This window comes from Delphinapterus leucas, chromosome 14 (genome assembly GCF_059928025.1).
Source record: "Delphinapterus leucas isolate spDelLeu-1000000601 "Yukka" chromosome 14, BTC_Dleu_Yukka2, whole genome shotgun sequence".
NCBI lineage: Eukaryota > Metazoa > Chordata > Mammalia > Artiodactyla > Monodontidae > Delphinapterus > Delphinapterus leucas.
In genome coordinates, this window is record NC_143142.1 from 82112017 (window position 1) to 82134168 (window position 22152).

A 22152-nucleotide genomic window follows, 5' to 3' on the forward strand; every position below is an offset into this window, starting at 1 on the left:
ACTCTATGCTAACAACTTGATAACAGATAAAATGGGCCAATTCCTTGAAAGGCATAAACTACCAAACCTCACACAAGGAAAAACAGACGAACTGTACAGCCCTATATCTATTAAAGAAATTGAATCAAAAATTAATAACCTTCCAAAGTGAAAGTACCATCCTACCAAACATTTATGGAAAAATATAATACCAATTAATTCTCTACAACTCTTCCAAAAAACAGAAGCAGAGAAATCATGTCTAACTCATTCTATGAAGTCAGAATTATCCTAATATCAAACCAGATAAAACATTGCCAAAAAAAAGATAAATATCTCCCATAAACTTAGATGAAAAAAAAATCAACAAAATATTAGCAAAACAAATCCAACAATGTCTAAAAATAATTATTGTTATCAGCTAGGATTTATTACAGTTATGCAAGACTGGTTCAACATTCAAAATTCAGAAATGTAATCTACCACATCAACAGGCTAACAAAGAAAAGTAATATAATCGTATCAATTGAAGCAGAAAAGGCATCTGACAAAATACCACGTGCATTCATGATTTTTTAAAAACTCTCAGCAAATTCAGAGAAAAACTTTCTCAACTTGATGAAGAACATCTACAAAACACCCACAGCTAACATCATACTTAATGGTGAGAGAAGGCAGGAATGGACTATCTTATCACTCCTATTCAACATTTTGCTGCAAGTCCAAGCTGCCACAATAAGACAAGGAAAAGAAATAAAATGCATAAAGATTGGGAAGCAATAAATGAAACTATCTTTATTTGCAGAAGACATAGTTGTCTATGCAGAGAACTCCAAAGAATCCACCAAAAACAACCCCCTGAAACTAACAAGCGAATACAACAAGTTAGTAGGATACAAAGCATACAGGTCCTGTACATATTTAGTTAAAAATACACCTAAGTAGTACAGCACCACCAAACCAGCTTTACAACAAATGCTAAAGGAACTTATCTAGGCAAGAAACACAAGAGAAGGAAAGGACCTACAATAACAAACCCCGAACAATTAACAGTTAACTGATTCATTTTGTTGTAAAGCAGAAACTAACACACCATTGTAAAGCAATTATACTCCAATAAAGATGTTAAAAAAAAAAAAAAGAATGAACTAGCAGAACAATATAAAATCAGCTGAGGTTAAATTTTGAAGAGTGAAGAAAGAAAGTTATCAGAGCTCAAAGTGGTTTCCTGCTTGTGGACCATTGGAGTTGCCACTTTTTCTCTGTTTTCTAAGCTTGTTCCATCAGTGTCCTGGAACTGCTATGAGCCACCCATATCGCTCAAATAAATTAACTGTTTTTTCTATAACATAGCCAGCATCTGCTTCTAATGCTTAAAACCAGTACCCTCGACTTTTACAGACACAAACCCAAATATAACAGGCTTCTTATTGTGCCGTTTTCTGGGTACTGCTTAAATACTTGTAATCTGGCACCTCATATCCTTTGATACTGGGAAATTTTCTCGAATTGACTCCAGGATGTACTGTCCTCTCTCTACTTTTTTCTGGATGAAGAGAGACACCAGGATGACAGCTATGGAGAAAGAATCACTGCTTGTCAGCCCAAGTCAATGTTCTAGGGTAATTTTTTAGGAGGAGGAGATTGACTAAATATCTACTGCATGTCAGAGAATCTGGAAAGATCCCTTAGACCATTGGTGAAGAGCCTGAGATAAATTTATGGTAAATACAAAAATAGTAAACTACAAAAAGAGACAATTATTAACTCTAGGTAGGAAAAAAAGTTATGTAGGAGAGAATGCATAATCATTTTTACCATGGGATTCAACTAAGAAGAGTATTGGCAAGATCATTAAAAATAAACACCAAATATTGAAATAATCAAAATTTTAATATAAATATTTTGGAAGGATGGGTACATGGGAAAGGTATACATGTGTGGTGAGTTCGTGGAGAGCAAGACATCTAAATCAATAAAGAATGTCTAAAATTTTAAAAAATCTAGTAATGATATATTATACTATTCAGAAAAGTAGAAAAAATAATCAGAAGTGAAATTTGTTGTCTCAATGGAGGGAAAATGCAAAGGACAGGGTACTATTTTTTTGCAAAAAACAAAAAAAAACAACCCTTGAACAGCACACTTTGACTCTTTGAACTACATGCACTTATAAAATGAACTGAATGTTGCATTGAGATAGAAGCTACAAAGTATCACTGGTTTGATTTTTTTCTGCATTTAACTCTTCGTGTTAATATTATTCTGTAGGAATTTTCCCCTAATATTCTTTGATAACAACTAACAATCATGGAACTCTACATTTTATTCATTCAAACAACAGAATACAGTATATCAAGGTAAACATTTGCATGCCTTACAAAACCCAAGTCTGAAATTACATATAAAGCCGGAAAAAAATGTTCTAAAGAGGGTGACTATGTTACTTATCATTCAAACAGGGACAATAGGCAATAAATGGGGATTATTCCAGACATTTATCACCCATAGCCCCAAATTAGATCTTTTCTTACAACACCTTACAACATAGTGCTTTAAATCTCGAAAAACATAATATGTAATCCAACCTTGAAGACTTGTAAAATTTTTTAAGAAAGCATTGCAGTTAATTCTAGAAGCCATAGTTCTACCTATTGGATCACTAGCAATAGAAAAGTTTTTAAAAAAAGCTTATTTTTACTTTATAAATGTATAAGAGCCTAGAGACCTGACTTAGAATAATCCAAAGAACAGACCAGTGGAAAAATGTATTAATTTATGCAAAAACCTGCATGTGAAGGTCAATACTTTTTAGACACTACATTCTAATAGTGGCCTAACTAAAGATGATAATAAAATAATGGTATTACATGTTTCTATTGTTTTATATTTTTCAAAGATATTTTCTTATCTCTACTGTGGAAAGAAGCTAAACTTTGTACTCACTGTTTAGCACCTTCATTCTCACTATATAAGCATCTGTATTCTACATTATCTTCAATCTTGTTGGCATTTCACACCAGCAGTACAAAATACAGCACGTTATTAAAAATCAAGGAGAAGAAAAAACAAAAAATATCAAGGAGAAGCATTTTGATTACAGTGATTTCCAATTACGATGTGGACTCTACCAATTTGGAAAATTACTGTAATGTAGCTGTAGTTATTTTTTAACATAGTTCTATATAAACAAACATAACTTGGATGTTTACAATAAAAGTAAACCTATTTAAATTATTTTTATTTTACTTTATCTTGTAAATTGATAGTCGAAGTATTTTAAATGTATATGTATTTTAGTAATAAACTGTGAATAAATGTGAATATTTACTAACTGAAAACGCTAACCTCATCCACCTGCCTCCCACCCATATAAGCATGATTACAAGCTAATGAAATTCCTATGTGATTTTCTCAGCATGCATAAAGCCTTTTAAAAAATGTTCCAAGGTCTCTCTGATGATAATATAATCAATACCCTAATCATTGTAGGTTAATAAGATGTATTCTTTCCCTGACAAAACTGTGTACTCTATAATGACATTCAACAAATTTACCTACCTTGTCATTACACAGCAATTCCTTGTAACTGGTTACTTTAATGTAAATACTAAAACAAGGGCATTCAAAGGAAACACAGATTATTATTTAATGTATTATGTATCAGTATAAATTATATACGTAAAAAAGAATCTTAGGAAGCATCTTGTTTCCTAAATAACACCTTGCAAAAAAGATTTAAAACATAATTTAATTCAAGTCTGACCTTTCATTCCGTGGATCTGTTTTGATCTGTTTCCTTAGTAACAACTGGAATAGTAGGTACAACAGATTAGGGAAAAAATATATACATGTGTGTTTGTAGGTACATATATATATACACACATATATATATACCATATACCTACTATAGATACCATATATAGTGTGTGTGTGTGTATATATATAGAGAGAGAGAGAGAGAGAGAGAGCAAGCATAGTTTTTTATATATATTAGGTAGAGTTCACAACTCCAGCAAGTTAGGTATAATATTAAAGAGACTACAATGAAAGTGATTTGTTAAGTAGAATATCCAAAGAAAGAAAATGAATGAACGGAATTTCATCAGCATAACAGCTGACAGTGTAGCAGGATCAGTAGAGGAGATCAGAGAAATTTCAGCAGGACTTAGGAAGGTTCCAAATCCCCGAAAATATTCTGAGCCCTGCAGAGGAAGAATTTATAGAAAAGAAGGGACAGAGTAAATAGTTCTCATAAGTATTTTGAGTGAGAGATTTTTATAAAAGGTTAAAACACCCATGGAAAAAGAGATGAGTTTCAAGTGTTCTGGAGGCTTTGCAACACGTAAGGGGTTTGCCACAAAAATCTTCCCTGAAACCATATTGTAATGGTAAGAAATGTTTTACTTCTCACCTACATTAGTCATTGAGGATTTGGTTATCAGAATCTTCCAGAAAGTAATATTTTTATTAACTTTTAGGGAAAAGAAGTCATTTATCTTTTAAAGGATGTTAAGTTTGCTTCACCATGCAAATTGATAGATTCAGCCACGGAAACTTTCATTGATCTGATATAGTCAACAAAACAGTAGATGGTTTTCTTGTAAAACTGCCTTCCAACTTTGTTACAAATATATTTGTGGAAACACTTCTTGAATCCAGATATAAAGATCTATAAGCAAACAAAATAAAAATGAGAGCTAACTCTCATTGCATGTACGTAAGTACAACTGGGAGTGGTCGGTTTTACTTTTTCCCTTCTGAAATAGGTAGGGGCATTCACAATTTCTGTAATTCACAGATAACTGCACTATGTGGCGTGCATGTATTTAAAGATAAAACCATAAAATATCCACTGGCCTGCTAAAACTGTCAATTACAGCTTAAGAATCTGTCTAGACAGTATGAGAATTTGGTTTGGGATTGCTTTAGGTTATCATGAAAAGTCTGCAACTTTGAAACCTTAATGCAGCTATTGTGATGAACCTTTTAGAAATGAGGATCTTTTCTTTCTTTCTTTCTTTCTTTTTTTTTTTTTTTTGGCTGTGCCACACAGCTTGCAGGTTCTCAGTTCCCCAAGTAGGGGTTGAACCTGTGCTATGGCAGTGAAAGCCCAGAATCCTAACCACTAGGCCACCAGGGAACTGCCTAGAAATAAGAATCTTTTAAAGATGAGTATTAGAGACACGAACGATCATTATATTTGGTCATTACCAAACCATTGTGGTTTCGAGGTGACCATGACTGTTATTGAGTTTCACAAATACTTTTCATTGTTGCCTGCATCTAGAATTTGGACAATGGCAGGCATGGTCTCTAATTGCCCTGTCAGTCATAACATTAGGCCAAACTGTGTCTTTGGCCAAACTTTGAAGCAACAGAAGTTTCTTTGTACCTTCCTATTCTTTGATCCCTTTTCCTCGCTCCCTAACCCTCCCAGTGCTTTGCCCCCTCTCTTTTCTACCCTACCACCCTATACCACCACTTCCAACTATCATTCTTTTTCTTGTATTTAAATTTCACATAATTATTTTTTTAAAAGCTAATAATGTCTAGGTACCTGACTCTTTTGAGAGAAATTATATATTAAAAACAATTCTCAAAAGTATAAAAAATTCAATATAAAAAATTAAGTTACTGTTGGATCATCTACTACTCTTGCTCATAAGGCTAAACCAGGGATAGTGAAATTCTATATGAAATCAGAAATGAATTTATTTGAGAGTAGCAAAGGAAGAGATTTCCCTGCCACATTTATCTTCCTCTTGACCATTTAGTCATTCTACTGCCAAGTACTCTTCTGGACCAAGCTGGCAGAGTAGGTTCTAGAAGTGGGAAGAGGGAGAGAGCTAACCTAGACCTGCCCTCCTACTCTTTTTAGCCGGCTAACGGAAGATGTCTTGGAAGGTCATTACAGTCCGCATTTGTTGGCAACCAGCCCAGCTTCCAGGCTCCCCTTTACTTCTTCTAATAAAACTCTGAATTTCCCAGTAGGGTGCTTTGGTCCCACTCCTACCTAGCTCTAGAGGTGAGCCCTTAACTGACTTAAGCCTTTTCATCCTTTCTGGCCATAATGACTGTTTTATGATGGACAAGTAACCAAATGTGTTTGCTCTATCAGAACAAACTCTTTGCCAGGCAGAAACAAGAATTATGAATTGCCAAGAGCTGTTGGCAGTCATCTTGGAAACACAAGGGAGAAGCCTGAATGAGAGTTAGGTCTAACACCAAGGAAGTGGATCCAGCACTGTGAAAGGGCATGCAGAAACTGTCTTATATCCATACTTAACTCTAGACATAATATTTAAGCCCTGGTAAATAACCCTTGCCTGAAGGTTGATCTCCCCTTGATTGTTCCATTACAGGATTCAATAAGTTTCCTTTTATGTGTGAGCTAATTAGGGTCAGGTTCTCTAAAACATTTCTGTTAAGAATGTTCTCTAGTTAAGGCAGTATTTTTCCTGTCAAATGAAATAAATTTGGTCAACTAGTATCCAAGGTAGACACTAAATAGTGGGAAGAAATTGTATAAAGAGCCATGTGCATAATAGTCATCATTAATATGCTCAGATTAAGGGAAAAGCTTAGACTCTAGTCTTTGGTCTACGAGAGAAGGTTGGGTAGTTGACATAAATATCCTCTCCTGCTCCATCTGAAGGCTGATTGGCAGGGACAGGAATTCTGTAGTTGTTGGTTGCCTAGAAAGACAAACACAAAGGATGTTAATAATTCACTGCATTTCAGCACTTAATAAAGACACTCAAAACATAAATCTCTCCTTAGTTCAACCATGATATAGGTCAAATTTCTAGTACAGTTAATTTCATAAAACATTCTCTTCACTGTATTGAACTTCTGTGAGAAATTACATTCTTGATTTGCAGAGTGGTGAGTGAGATACAACAGAGACCTAGCCTTGATTATCACTTGATATATTGTGATATAAATTACCTGTTTAAATGTAAAACTCCCTCTCCTGATGTTAGGCTATTTTGAAGAGAACCATTATTTGTATTTTTTATATGGAAAGTCTAGTACAGTATTTTCCCATAGTGGATAATCATTAATTTCTGTTGAATGGAAAAATAAATATTTTTAAAGTACACAGTGTGCTGGCTTAAAAATAAGCAACTGAACACAATTAAAAAATTACAGGGACTCCCCTGGTGGCACAGTGGTTAAGAATCTACCTGCCAATGGAGGGGAAACAGGTTTGAGCCCTGGCCTGGGAAGATCCCACATGCCGCGAAGAAACTAAGCCCATGAGCCACAACTACTGAGCCTGCGCTCTACAGCCCGTGAGCCACAACTAATGAGCCCGCATGCCACAACTACTGAAGCCCACACGCCTAGAGCCCGTGCTCTGCAACAAGAGAAGCCACCGCAATGAGAAGCCCGTGCACAACAACGAAGAATCGCCCCCGCTCGTCGCAACTAGAGAAAGCCCATAACGAAGACCCAACACAGCCAAAAATAAATAATAAAATAAAATAAATAAATCTTTTTAAAATTACAAAAATAAATGCACATTCACTTTCAAGATGATGTTATACAATCATTAATCTTCTCTACCTTAATTGGGTCACTTTGACCACCTGTATGTATGTGTGTGACAGAAAATACGTAAGCATAAGTGACAGAGGAGGGGAGAGAGTGGGGGCGGGGCAGAATTGAAGGGAGGAGAAGAGAGGGAGAGAGAGGGGTCTTTCGGTGAGTAGTCTGAAAATCTAGTGTGGTTTCAGTGTTTGCGAGGAGAAAGTAAAAGGAAAATTCAAGTGCTATTGTTTTCTACGTAGTTTGTCTAAAAAAATACCCCGCAGAATCAAGTAGGTCTAACTTCACAGACCAGTTTACTGTCTAACTTTCTAATCACCATTCAAATTATCATTATTCTGCAAAAGCCTGGAAGAGTTGAATACCTAGTGAGGAAGTTGCAAAGCGCCTTTCCTCCTCTGAAATTCACAGCAATAAATGTGGCTTTGGATTGGCTTGAATGGACAACAGTTAAGGACAGAGAAGGGATCCGGAAATTGCATGTGACAGAACACGGTTTCCTTGCGTGCAGGCATGGCAGGTCAGACAAGGCCAGGCTTCTCCAGCCTTCGCACTTGGTGCCCAAAAGCAAACCATGAGATATTCAGAAAAAAATTTTTTTTTGTTTTGCAAAAAAGTAACTACCTAACAGAAAGAAGAATGTTAAACTGATAGATTATTAAGAAGTTTGAAGCACACACACTGGATTGTCAGAAACTTTTTAGTACTTGAGGTTTGGGCCGTGTAGCATTCAATGGCAAATAATTAAATTGAAGAGATATGGATGTAATTTTAGATAACACTCAGGGAAATGTTTTATTGTAAAATTTTGTAAACACAATAGTATGTGTTAAAGAGAATATCTGACCTATAGTGGAGACAATGAGCACGAAAATAAGTGTCCCTCTTATCTTCACACCCAGAAGGGAATTTCTCCTCTGTCAATTAAACATTAAGGGGCAGGGGCACGTAGAATAGGAGGACAATGTCAAGTTCACTCGATTCCTGCAGCCCAACAAAAAGGTCTTTAGCTTTATAATCTGAATATCCGTTAATTAATAAATTAATCCAAACATCGTAACAATAATGGATATCCTGCATCGCATTTTTCTACGTGCTTGCTATGCTTTTAGTTACATTTAATTTAATCCTCACAATAACCTCATGACATAAAAATATTATCATGCCCTGTACTGGGCCAGATATCATCCCCCCTAAATTTTTGTCCTTCCCAGACCTTCATTAATGTGACCTTATTTGGAAATAGGGTTGCTGCAGATGTTAAAATGAGGTCATACTGAAGTAAGGTGGGCTCTTAGCCCAATATGACTGGTTCCCTTATAAAAGGAGAAGAGATACAGACACACACACACACACACACACACGGAAGAACGTCATGTCCAGACAGAGGAACAGACTAGAGTGATGTGTCTACAAGCCAAGGGATGCCAACAACCACCGGAAGCCAGGAGAGAAGCACAGAACAGACTCTCGTCCCAAGAGGGAACTGATCCTGCTGAGACCTTGATTTTGGATTCCAACCCTCCAGAACTGTGAGAGACTAGATTTCTGTTGTTTCTAGTCACCCTCTTTGTGGTAATTTTGTTGCTGCAGCCCTAGGAAACTAATACAGATTTTGGTAATGTGCAATGTTGATTATTATTATCTAGTATAATTGCTCCTTTATTTATGTGAATGTAAAACAAACAGTTTCAAAGGTATTAATAACAGGAGACTAGTTCAGAAAATAACCATTTCATCAAATAGCTGATACTGGAACAACAGGCAACTGCACTGGTTAGGTTATTGAAAGGAGAATAAAAAAGAAGATTGCTAACTGCAAAATGGACTGACTTTACATTTATGATGCACAAAACGGGGGGGGGGGGATGACAATTCTGAGAAAACTTACCCTATTCTGTGTGTCCCAGTACTCTTTAAATAGGCCTCTTTTCTGTCTCCTTCTCCTTCTGGGAAAACATGTACAAGAGAGGTAATAAGAATGACACTCCAGCACCAGCATTATTTCAGACGCTCTATAATACCTCACCTGTACCCGCAGCCCACATGCCCTTAGTGATTATGTTAAAGCAGCTGTCCACAGCGGTTTTATACATACTCACCCAAAATTCCACTGTCCTAAATTTTTTCATTTTTCGTACCTTCTCCAGTGTGCTCACAGATGGTGAAGGCAACTAAATGGATATGCAGCCAGTTCCTTAGTAATTAATCTCAGTGAGTTTACTAAAGAATGGTGCAGAGTGGGTTATTATTGATACATAAATGACTTAGAGATTTCCCACAATTAAAACTTCCTTTTAAATGCTAACAGTGCAACGTCTTGGATGACAATGACAATACGACTAAGCTTTATGGAATCTTCCGGGAGTTTTACTAAACCACCTGTATGGATTACTTTATTCAGATTTCATCAAAAACTCTCTATTTAACGAGCTGGGGAACTGAGGCACTGTGAGGAAGAGTAATTTGCCCCAAATCACATGGTTGGTTATCAGCAGAATCGGGATTTGAATTCACAGCCCTCCTTCCTACCAGGCTCACTGCTTCTACAGTCACACTGCTGCAGCTGAAAACGGGCCATCCGAAACCATACTATTCGATAAACTCTCCACAGTTTCAACAAAACTTATAAAAACCTAACTTCAGGAGGAATCTTTGAAAAGAAAATACAAGAGAAGAGAGTCATGTAATTGAATGCAAAGATGAAATAACTACATCCAAGTGTATGGAAATTGTTATCATGGGGAGATGATTTTCATCCCCCTACAGAAAAGATTCTTATTGAACCACAGAGGGGACGGGTCAGATACAAAAATGTCGAGGTTTTTTTTAAAGATGAGGTTATAATTACTTCACAGAAATTTTGAAAAGCTGGCAAGATAGTCTCTCTCCAGGGAAAGGTTGTTCAGATAATCACTGTTGACTCTGATGGTCTCTTCTAGTTGCTATGAAATCCTCCTACCATGTCAACAGAATCACAGACTATGTGCATTTATGTATTTACTTATTAAGTAGCATTTAAACAAATTATTTACTTACTTTATGTGTAAATTTACTATGTGCAAGTCATATTTCTAAGATCTTTTATATAAATTATTTATTCCTCATAAGAAATCTATGATACAGACACTATTATTATCCTCTTTTCACAAGTGAGGAAACAGACACAGATCTATGACTTTTGATCCTTTGTTAAATTATCTTTCACAAGGCTTGTTATATCATAATATAGAGTTAACTTTCCCAAGTAGGTCCAAATATATATATATACATGTGTGTTATATATATAAACAAATATATTTTTTAACATCTTTATTCGAGTATAATTGCTTTACAATGGTGTGTTAGTTTCTGCTTCATAACAAAGTGAATCAGCTATATGTATACATATAATCCCCATATCTCCTCCCTCTTGCGTCTCCCTCCCACCCTCCCTATCCCACCCCAACAAATATACTTTTAACATAAGCTTAGCATATACAATGTGATGAGGAAAAGAGAAGATGATTTTTTTCCCCAGTTTTATTGAGATACAATTGATACAATACAGCACTGTGTAAGTTTAAGGTGTACAGCATAATAATCTGACTTACATACATGATGAAACAATTTCCACAGTAAGTTTGGTGAACATCCACCATCTCATATAGACACAAAAGTAAAGAAATAGAAAAAACATTTTCCTTGTGACGAGAACCCTTAGAATTTGCTCTCTTAACAACAGGCATACATAATGTAGAGCCGTGTTAATTATATTTACCACGTCGTAGATTGCATCCCTAGCACTTATTTATCATACAACGAGAACACGAAGTTTAGAGTTGGATGATCTGCGTCTAACTTGTGCTCTGCAATTGACTAGTTATTTGCATCTCTAAAGGTCAGTCCTCTCACCTGTAGAATAAAGACAGTAAACATATTCCCGTTCTGGCTTGCTTGATTCTAAGGAGTTTCCCTGGGATGAGGAATGATCAGCGCTGAAACCCGGAAAGTCCCAGACAAACCAAGACACCCTATTTGCTGTGAACCTCGAAGCTGACTACAGAGGTAAAAGTAAGTGCCTAACATTTGCTCGCTAAATATTAAATTTCTTCCTACAGACTCAGGTGTCAATCCCTAGACTGTATCTCGGCTCCTGTCACGCTTACTGGTGCTATGCCTTCCCCTAGCCATGCTCACTGAATATGGTCACTATTCTGGTCTCTAACTGGAAATGACACCAACTGTGTTCCAAAGGCCTCATGCTCACAGGCTCCCCGATGCTGGGCGTGAAGGAAGAATTCAGTCTCCTTCAGGCACCCTGTGATGTATTTTGGCTTCTCTCTAGGTCAGCACATCTGAAGCTGAAGCGGCAGGATTATTTTAAACAGTTGCTAAGACAGAGTTCAGAAGGTCATTGTTTAGTCCCTTGGGTCATTTTTCAAGTCGTTTCCATTCTAAGTAACGACCACAAATCAATACCAATGACAAGGTAGAAAGAACAAGTGCTTTTTGCTGTGTGGTGTTTGGCCATGGTTATGCATTCAAGTCCACTGATCTTTTTATCACATTTAACCAAGTGGGACAAGATATTCTACAGTTCAATTTAGCTATTCATGTAAAACTGATGCATTTTCATGAAGTTAAATCCTTTCTGTCCAATATCTGTGACCCTCTCGAGGTCTGTCCTGTCACTCACTCTCTCCTAGCCATATTCCTTGTGTTCCCATGTGCTCCTGCTGTCGTATCTGCCCTCGGTGCATTTTTTAATCAACCAAGGTGAAGCAGTAGAGAAATCCTCAGTGTCACTAACATCCTTACCTCAATTTGCTAATTTCTGACCAGGGAAAGACTGGAGGGCAGCCCATGATGGACAGAAAGGAACCACGACAGTTTCATGTTTCAATTTAATTAGACAAATGCTTATGGACCATCCTTATTTGGAAAGATTAGCGCTAAATGCTATCAAACACTAAAAAATGAATAAAACATAATCCCTGCCATTATGAATAGAAGGGAAGCCAAGCACGGAAGCGATTAAACTACAAAGCAGGCTGCGAGGTGTGGTGGTTAAGAAGTGCAACACGATTCTGGATGGTGACATCATGTCTACTTGTAGGGAGGGAGAAGCAGGACAGCCCTCCCAGAGGGGACACGCATCCCACACCTTGAATGGTCTGCAGGACCAGATCATCCTAAGGCCAAATATGGGGGAAATCAGCATTTTGGTGTCATAACAAATGGGAAGAGTCAGGCGTGTTCACAGAATAAAAGTTGTAGTTTTAATACATTTTGTCAATATCAGGAGAGTAAGTAAAGTAGAAAATATGAATGAATATTAGGTTGGGGTCAGATTAATTGGGCTGGGGTCAGAACAAAGGGCACCTGTGCCACAAGGTTAATGAGCTTAGCGTTATCCTGGTGCCAGTGGAAAGACAATAAACAAGTCTTAAACAGGGAGACGACGTGGCCAGTCTAGCTTTTAGAAGAGGAACCAGGAAAATAACAGATGAGTTAGAAAGGGGGAGTACCGCTGAAGTCAGGCGAGCAGTGAGGGGAGCCTTCGAAGAGGATATGGCGATGAGATGGGGAAACCGATGGGAAACCCCGTCAATAAGCACGCAGGACTGTGTGTGTGTGTGTGCGTGTGTGTGTGTGTGTGCGCGCGTGCATGCGTGAGTGGTAACATTACTGGGGGAGAAGAGTGGAGATGGATGTATTCCTTCACTCAACAAACATACAGTAAGTGCCTACCATGTGTCGGACATTCAAAACGTAGACATCAAAAGTTCGGTTCCTTCTTTCCTTAAGAATTTAATACTTTAGTTGGATCACAAGTATAAGGAATGATTCCAACCCAATATGACTACAGCTAAGATTGCAACAAATACCTAGACTGGTGAGTTGATGAACATGGGGCAGCTAAGAAGGGAAGAGTTAACCAAGAACAGCCTAGAAAATTGCCAAGTGTGCCACAGGCGGTAAAAGGTAGGAAACTTTAGAAGAGGCCAATGGCCACCTGCTCTCTCTAGGGCAGCCCCTCCCAACTCCTTTCTTCTCAATGATTTAATAAAGGCACCTACACTGATTGTTTCAGAGAATATAGAACCATTTAAAATCACGTTGCTTGCTTATTAGAATATGCATGCCACTACATCTCAGTCACCACTGCCACAATAAATATGTAATGAATGAATGAATGAAGGCATTATTACTGTTCAATCCTGATCTTCTCTCAGAATCCATCTCTCTCTCTCTCTCTCTCTCTCTGTTACACACACATACCTCCCCCTCACCTGACAGCCGTTTTCCTTTGCAGGAGGAGAGGAGAGACGGGGTAGCAGACAGAGCAGAGGCACCAGGCGGCTGGCTTTTTTAGTGCAGGGGTGCACTGCCCACTCCTACTAATTCCGAAATGAGTCATTCTAGCCTCCTCCTCCAACTTTAACTCCTTCTCTGCTACGTACAAGAGCAGCGCTCAAAGTACATGGACTCAGTACCTGAGTCATAAGACAGCTTGACCAACTACTGGGTTATTAATGGAGAAACTCCAGCGTCAGAATTACTCAGGGAAAACTAGATCCAGGAGGAGCTGCAATACTCACCTCTTATAAGGAATGGCAATGACGGTGGTAATTAGGATAATCAACAGCAACAACAAAGCTGTCCCTGCGGCCATGAAGAGGATGGATTGGTTATTGGTTTTACCTAAGAGGAAACAAAGTTATAGGAGGAATTAGGAATTCAGCTAAAGCCAGAAAGGAAAGGGAAGTGGGAAAATTAGGAAAGGGTGTATTAATCATCATAGGGTAACAATGTAAAACAAAGATTCCAGTAAAAAATAGGATGAGATAGGGGAAAAAGATTTTTCTTTCAGTCTCCTAAATACTTCTGACTCCTCACAGATTTTCACTAGTTCCTGGATCTAATGGTGGGTTTGACACCTTATTGAGACCAAGAATAGAAAGCATTCAAGACAGATATCACTTCATTCTAATGAGCTCCTGATCACATACATGAAATCTTTTGTAGGAAAAAAACACATCAAAATAGTATATAAATGAAGATTACTTCTTAGTTCTATTGCATTAAGTACATCCAAGACACAACAGTATGTAACTTTGATGTTTATAAGTGGAATTTTGTTCAAGAAATATTGTCTACTCAATTACGGTTAATGATAAAAATAATCAGGAAAAGCATGTTACTTTTCCAACTCAGCGATTAACTGGAAAGAGCAATGGCCAGGGAATCTGAAATTCTCATCCTGGTTCTTTCACTGTTTAGCTGTTTGACCTCCAGCAAATTCCTAACCTTCTCTGCCAGCCTTCCTTCAACTGTCAAGTGATGCCAACACTTCTAATTACACCACAGAGCTGTGATAAGAGGCTAATAAGGCAATATTCAAATATTTGCTCACCTCTGGAGCCAGATCCCATGAGGCCAGAGACCATTTCCTCTTTCAAATGTCCTCCTGCCCACAGCACACCTCACCCACCGCCACCCACAGAGCTCCTTACAAGAAGAAGAAACTCATCAGTATGTGTTGTTGATGGAAACAGGATTGAATTGAAACCGAGGCGCCATCTTTTTTTTTTTTTCTTCTTTTTTTGCGGTACGCGGGCCTCTCAGTGTTGCGGCCACTCCCGTTGCGGAGCACAGGCTCCGGACGCGCAGGCTCAGCGGCCATGGCTCACAGGGCCAGCCGCTCCGCGGCATGTGGGATCTTCCCGAACCGGGGCACGAACCCGTGTCCCCTGCAGCGGCAGGCGGACTCTCAACCACTGTGCCACCAGGGAAGCCCCGAGGCTCCATCTTTATGGCCATCTCTATATCTTTAGGCAGCGAATTTCCCAGGAAATTTGTAGGAAAGGGGCAGCTATGGCAGAGAACAGCACAGCTTCCCTCTCTCTTGAAATAAAAGCTCGAACGCTTGTACCCTGACTCCCAGGCTATCTGGAATCCCACAGCAACCTGTAAACCATACTTCTCACAGCATTCTTCCCAATCCTTCACTCAGATGATTTCTTCCTTCCTGACCCACTATAGCTGAGATTTTTTTCATGATAAGAGCTCAAAGTCTACTCCACTCATTCTTTTGCAAGCTTTACTGCAAAAAGAAACTAAGTCAAAAAATAAACATTATTTTTATGTTTTAAATTTGTTAACCTGTAAGGTGAATAAAGATAGAAAAAATATATGAACACTTTTAAAGACCTTGTATGTAGTGCCTAAGATAGGGTTTTGTCCAAATACGATGGGGAGAAGGAAAGAGAAACTTACTCAGAACAAAAATACATTGAACAACAACAAAAAAATACATTCAACCACCACTGCAAAAGGAACAAGGATATTTTTTCCCCGTCAAATATGAAATTAATGTTTTTAAGCTCTTGGCACATTATTAAAAGCAAACAAAATACCTGAAAGTATTTGCATTATAACACAGGCCTATAAAAGGACCGCGGTTGCTATGCTGACATAATTTGAATACAGTAGATGCTAAGGTTAAATTAAATAGGCATGGTGGAAAAAAATGAAAGTTATGATCAAAAAATTCATTGACAGTATTTTGGGAAAATTATTTACCTGTTTTTTGAAATTTAGATCTTAATTACAGTAAAAAAAAGCCAATCTGGGTGGACTGCAGAGATCTAAATGTTTAAATGTAAACATAAGAATAAACTATAAGTGAGTATTATTTAATCTCTGTAATGAGAAACGACTTTCCAATTTATACAAATAAGCAAATACATAGGATTGACTGGGTCAAAATGAAAAATATCTGTAGGTCAAAATCATCACATGTAAAGGCAAAAAATTAGTATCTTTAACATACCTTTGCTATCAAGAAAAACCTAGGTTAAGACAATAAGTAAGATAAAAAACAACTTATTAACCAAAAGTGCTTAAAGACAAGTTTGCATGAAAGGAAGAAGGTGGCAAGATGGACGACCTCAGGCTCCATTTGGGGAGAGAAATCTGCCGCAACCTGCCTCTGGGAAGAAATCGCTCTCTGTGCGTCAGACCTTTTCACGAGCTTCTTGCACATTTGATTAATTACTTTTTTCCTAAAGAAATGCTCAGAAATGTGAAAAAAGAGTTTTGTGGAACATTTATAAGAGCAAAAAGAAAATCCTTCTTTCCCAGGAGCACTCTAAAGTAAGACGACACAGCTGAGGGTCTCAAATGTAATTAGAATCACAGGGCAGGGGGACGGGGGGAGGCTCGTTAAACCACAGATGGCTGAGCTCCCCCCTCAGAATTTCTGACTCAGGAGGTTTGTGTGGGTCCCAGAATTTGCAGCTCCGGTGTGATGCTGGTCTGGGGCCACCTCCTAGAGAATCACAGCTATAGACGTTAGGATCATGGGTGTAAAGAATCCCAATGAAATGGAAAACTGCTGACTCCAGATAGAAAGTTAAGTAAAATTTCAAAGCCAGAATTCACAGTTGTGCATGCTATGATATCTCAATCAAGTATAGACCTTAGGAGGAAAAAGCCTGCCAGGCAGTAACATGCCAAAATTTTAAAGTGATGATCTTCAGGGAATAGAATTAAAAGCAATTGTTTCTTTAAGCTTTTTGCTATTTTCCAGATGTACTAAATTATGTATTGCTTTTAATAATCAGAAAAAAATTGTACAAACACTTAAAGGTCTGCATGCTTAAAGCAGAATACTCTGCCAGTTTTTCGTGGTTATATTTAAAGTGCAGGATGTAGAGAGCGTCTTTGCAGAAGTGTACTCTGAATCCTTAACAATTAAGATGGCATTCTTTGCTAAGCTCCCAGCTGTATGAATTAAGTAGAAACCACTGAAAAGTATCTTCATTTGTTTCACACTGCTCACTTATAAAATCTAAATTTCAGATGCATTCCTTAATGTGACATATGTTGCCTCTTTTTAACCTCTTTTAGCAATGGGTGACCTGCTGGACTCAGATCCATCTTCTTCACTCATCTTTTAACACATAGTGTTGAGGCAGACTGTGTACCTGGCATTAGAGATGAAATGGTGGGCACCGAAAAAAAGCATGGGAGTCTGGTAGAGATTCACTTACAATCCAGAGTATCCCAGCCTATAGCCAATCCTACTTGTTACCTCCTTCTCAGCTTCCCACCCCTCTGCTGCGTTACTGTGAACCAGCAGTACTTGGACCAGGCTGGTGTAAGCACCCAACTTGCTGGGCCCTGTACGGCTAAAACCAAAAAAAAATGGAAAAGCAAATGGGTGTGGGTGCTTTAGGGAGTTAATCAATAGTTCCTAACGTTCACTTTTTCCTAAATTCTTTTAATAGATCTTAGCTTGAGTAACGTCAGCCCTCAAGCCCCTCTCTTAAAGAAAGAATTACTGTCTCTTCTCGGCAGCCACTATTTTGCTGATTTTTTTTCAACCTTCATCCCAATGCGGTGTTGATTCATAGGAGGACAAAAGTGTCGTGAACCATAAAGCCATTATCTTCCCTCCCATCAAGAAAGATAAATAGGACTCCCCTGGTGGCACAGTGGTTAAGAATCCACCTGCCAATGCAGGGGACGTGGGTTTGAGCCCTGGTCCGGGAAGATCCCACATGCCATGAAGCAACAAAGCCTGTGCACAACTACTGAGCCTGTGCTCTAGAGCCTGCGAGCCACAACTACTGAGCCCACGTGCCACAACTACTGGAGCCCGTGCGCCTAGAGCCCGTGCTCCGCAACAAGAGAAGCCACCGCAATAAGAAGCCCGCGCACTGCAAGGAAGAGTAGCCCCCGCTTGCTGCAACTAGAGAAAGCCTGTGTGCAGCAATGAAGACCAAATGCAGCCAAAAATAAATACATAAAATAAATAAATTTATTTTAAAAAAGGAAAGAAAGGTAAATACAGTTAAAACAATTTAAAGCACGTCAGTGAGATATATAAATGAGTAACTTACTCGAGGACTGCAAACCTCCAGGCTACGTTTCTGCCAATGACAAGTATTTACAGCTGAGTTATAAACCCTTAGAAAGGCTTGGGATATAAATGCTTCCAGGTCCTTGCCTCAGAGCCAGGCGGGTAAGAGCAGGCATTGATGTTTACTATTTATCTTTTATTAGAGTCTGGGGTGGGGTTAGGGACTGGGGAAACCAAGCAACTTAGAACCTAAATATCTGGACCAAAAAACATGCTGAGAAAAACTCAGAGATCCTGACCCTCTACCCAGCCCTGGGCAGGTCATGGTAGATACGAGTAAAAGTTATTCTTGCTGTCTTACCTCATTAAAAAGAAGAGAAAAGTTTGATTTCGCTCTATGTACAGATGGGATACACACTGTGTATGTTCCCACAGGATAGATGTGTGTTAGTTGACAGACTCAGTGCTATCAGGTTGATTCCAATTTTTGACTCACTGTATAATGCAAATATCCAATCTTCGTCCCATATTAGACACTGATTTTTTGAAAACAATAGATGGAGGAGGGAAGCCTTCAGTTCTAAGTCCTATCTTCTAATTCTTTTCCCTGGAAGACCCCGGCGTAAGATCACTTGACCTTCTGGACACTTTTTTGGCAACTGCAAAATGATGATGCAATCAATCCAAGGGTGGCCATGGGGGTGGCTCTAGATAAAACATCTAGGGGGGCTTTATTTACATATTTAAGCACCACATAATGTAAGCTATTAAGAGTGAACTTATGTTTTGTCCGCACACATTCAAAATTAGAGTTAAATAACTAATTTCTATTCTTTTCACGTTGACATTCCATGTTGCACTAGTCATGTATAACAGAGGATGCTTGTCCCTGTAACTAGATTCACCTTTCTGGGGAAAGGTAGAAGTGGTGTTGATAAGCATGTATAAAATGGTTGTAGCTTTGGAGGACCACTGGAAAAAATGGTAGTCTGAAGTCTGTTGAACGTTCCTGTATGCCTGAAATACAGGCATGGTAATATGATCCCAAGTTTTCAAAGGTCGACTTTCTTTGTGCAGACCGATTTTATATTCTTTGTAGTTCAGAAACCTTTCCCTGTTTTATAGCAAGAAGGTCCTAGGGAATAAATTATTTTCAGAGAATTAAAGGGCCATGACATCAACCTCTAATTTTTCTTCTGAGTGAATAGTAACTATTCCTCCTCAAAATGAAAGTATTATCATATATGTGGAATCTAAAATATGACACAAATGAACTTATCTATGAAACAGAAACAGATTCACAGATATAGAGAACAGACTTCTGGTTGCCAAGGGAGAGGGGGTTGGGGGAGGAGTGGGTTGGGAGTTTGGGGTCAGCAGATGCAAGCTATTATGTACAGAATTGATAAAAAACAAGGTCCTACTGTATAGCACAGGGAACTCTATTCACTATTCTGTAATAAACCATAATGGAAAGGAATATAAAAAAGTATATTTATACATGTATAACTGAATCACTTTGCTGTACAGCAGAAACTAACACAATATTGTAAATCAACTATGTTCAATAAAATTTTTAAAAAGTGTTATTAGATTTTAACTGAGAAACATAAGGTGCAGAGAATCTAAATAATTGTCCTGTAATTACAGAGCAAGCCAATGAGGAAGCGAGTTTCTAATCTCGTGTACACGTTTTGCTGCAATGGTTTTGCCTCTCTTGATGGAAAATAGTTTCCCAAGTGACTTAAACACTTTAAAACTTTACGTCAGTTGAGAAACACATAGTCTAAGATAGGCTGACCACAGTAGCTACATTCTCTGGTATCACTATGTGCGCTGGCCGTACTCTGGGCCATAGTGCTCTACAGCGAGTGAAGTACGGTAAGGGTACCCAAGTCAGCATATGCGGCACAGGGATGGCGAACGTTCTGATTTGCTAATTTGTTGAGAAAATTTTCAAGGCTGACTCCGTCATATTAGATGTCTCACCTTTCTACCCAAGTATTCCTTAGTCTTATGTTCTATTTCTTAAAATATTTCTCCATTTTCATAAACAGATATTATTTATTAAAGGAGATTGTAATTTATGCATCACAAGTCAGAATGTCAAGACCTGCACACTTCCTGCTCCCTTCTGTGGTGAATTAGTGTGCAGAAAAGAGTTAATGTAGCAGCCCGAAGACTGCTGGCCTTAGAAAGGCCTGCTCACAAGGTTGGCTCTTGGCTAGTGTGTGGGAACTTGGATTTGGGGAATGTTCTCACCATTTCTTAACTGTTAGGGTGGTTTATTGAGTCTAAACTGTTGATACAAACAATGTGGTTTATGCTAAACACCTGCTTTCCTTCTGGGAATCAGCCCTTCTGACTTTGCCCCATGCATCTTTTCCCTTTGCTGATTTTGCTTTGTATCCTTTTGCTGTAATAAATCGAAGCCATATCTTTGGAATGTAATCCTCAAAGAAGAGAGAGCCCGTATCTTCCAATTCTGTGGGAAGGTAGAAGCCTAACTTCCAAGGGAACCTTGCTCCGAGGTGCAAAACTACCTCCTGGCGTAAAGATGTAAGAAGCTCATTTTTCCTTTGGATAAAGCCAATTAGCTAACATAGATGGTCATACCAGGTGAATTTAGGATGAGCTGTGTGTGACAAATGATGCTATCAAGTCCTCCTACTTGAGGACTAGTTACTGTTTACCTTGAGAACATGCATATAATGGGTTGTATCTGCCAGGCTTTACAAAAGGTTAAGATTTCCTTCTGTCTTTGCAGCGTCTTAGTGGACTGCCTGTGATGCATATCACAATTCTGGTTTCATGCTTATTCAACAATAAAATTGTTTTCTTTCCCTTCTTCCTTGGTGGAGCAGTTTTCTGGGTAGGGAGGAGATTTTGTTTCCCATTCTAATTCCCCAACACATTGTTGTAATTACTGTTGTTTAACCAAGTGTAACTCTACATTACTGTGTCACTATCATGCTTATCCATGAGGATATAATGGGAAATTTTTCAAATGTTCCACTAAAATCAAGATGAACATTTTACCCATGCAATAAAACATAAGTAGGCCTAACATACCATTTAAATTATTTATTTATTTAGCTGTTCAAGATAAAGGTCCATAAATGTGAGAGAATATAACTCTTCAGAATATTTAATATAGAAAATAGACTTCTGTTTTTTCGTGGTAGATTGTGAAGGCTAAGTCCTTGCTGTCCTTACTCTGATGGCTAATAACTGCAGCTCTGGGTCCAATGGTCATTAGTCAACTGTGAGAACTGGAGGGAGAGTCGGATTCGAGAGGAAGGAGGAGGGACTTAAGGCGGAAGGAGGGCGTGTTCAGGAACTCTGAGCCGGTTTCAGGGCAGTTGCTCAAGGAAGCAAGCTTGCCCACGGGGAGATTCTGCTGGGTGGGTCTGGTGAAGACCCTGGGGGCAGGTGTTGGCAAAGCCAATGAGTCACGTGAGAGCTGAGCTCTCACCAGTTCTCTCCAGCAAGGACCTTAATTCGCCTTTGCCTGGAGGCTACTCCTAAAGTTGCCCTAGCCTGTGCCTGGTGTGGACATGACTTATGAGCAACCAGCACTCCCCTCCAGACCCTAACACCTACTACCTGATTTTGCTTGTGCCTCATGTGACTGTGTGAACACCCTCCCTCACGTGACTTCAGGATACCTGCAAACCCCAGAAAAGGGGACGAGTCAGCGGGGAACCCACAGACACAGCACCTGGGGCGACCTCAGCAGGTGGAGCTGGAAGAAACTAGCGAGCGAT

General features: G+C 38.7%; 1 protein-coding gene across 2 annotated transcripts in view; it reads right to left on the reverse strand.

Annotated features, from left to right (window-relative positions):
- Nucleotides 1–2287: 2287 nt before the first annotated feature.
- Nucleotides 2288–22152, reverse strand: part of CD226 (CD226 molecule) — an 89210-nt gene continuing 69345 nt past the window's right edge. For both annotated transcript variants that reach the window (XM_089895314.1, XM_030762002.2), the window contains exons 4-6: nt 14118–14220; nt 9425–9482; nt 2288–6677 (exon numbers count right to left, since the gene is read on the reverse strand). In XM_089895314.1, the coding sequence (XP_089751440.1) occupies nt 6564–6677; nt 9425–9482; nt 14118–14220 (275 nt within the window). In that variant the 3' untranslated portion in view covers nt 2288–6563. The remainder of the gene's footprint in view (nt 6678–9424; nt 9483–14117; nt 14221–22152) is intronic.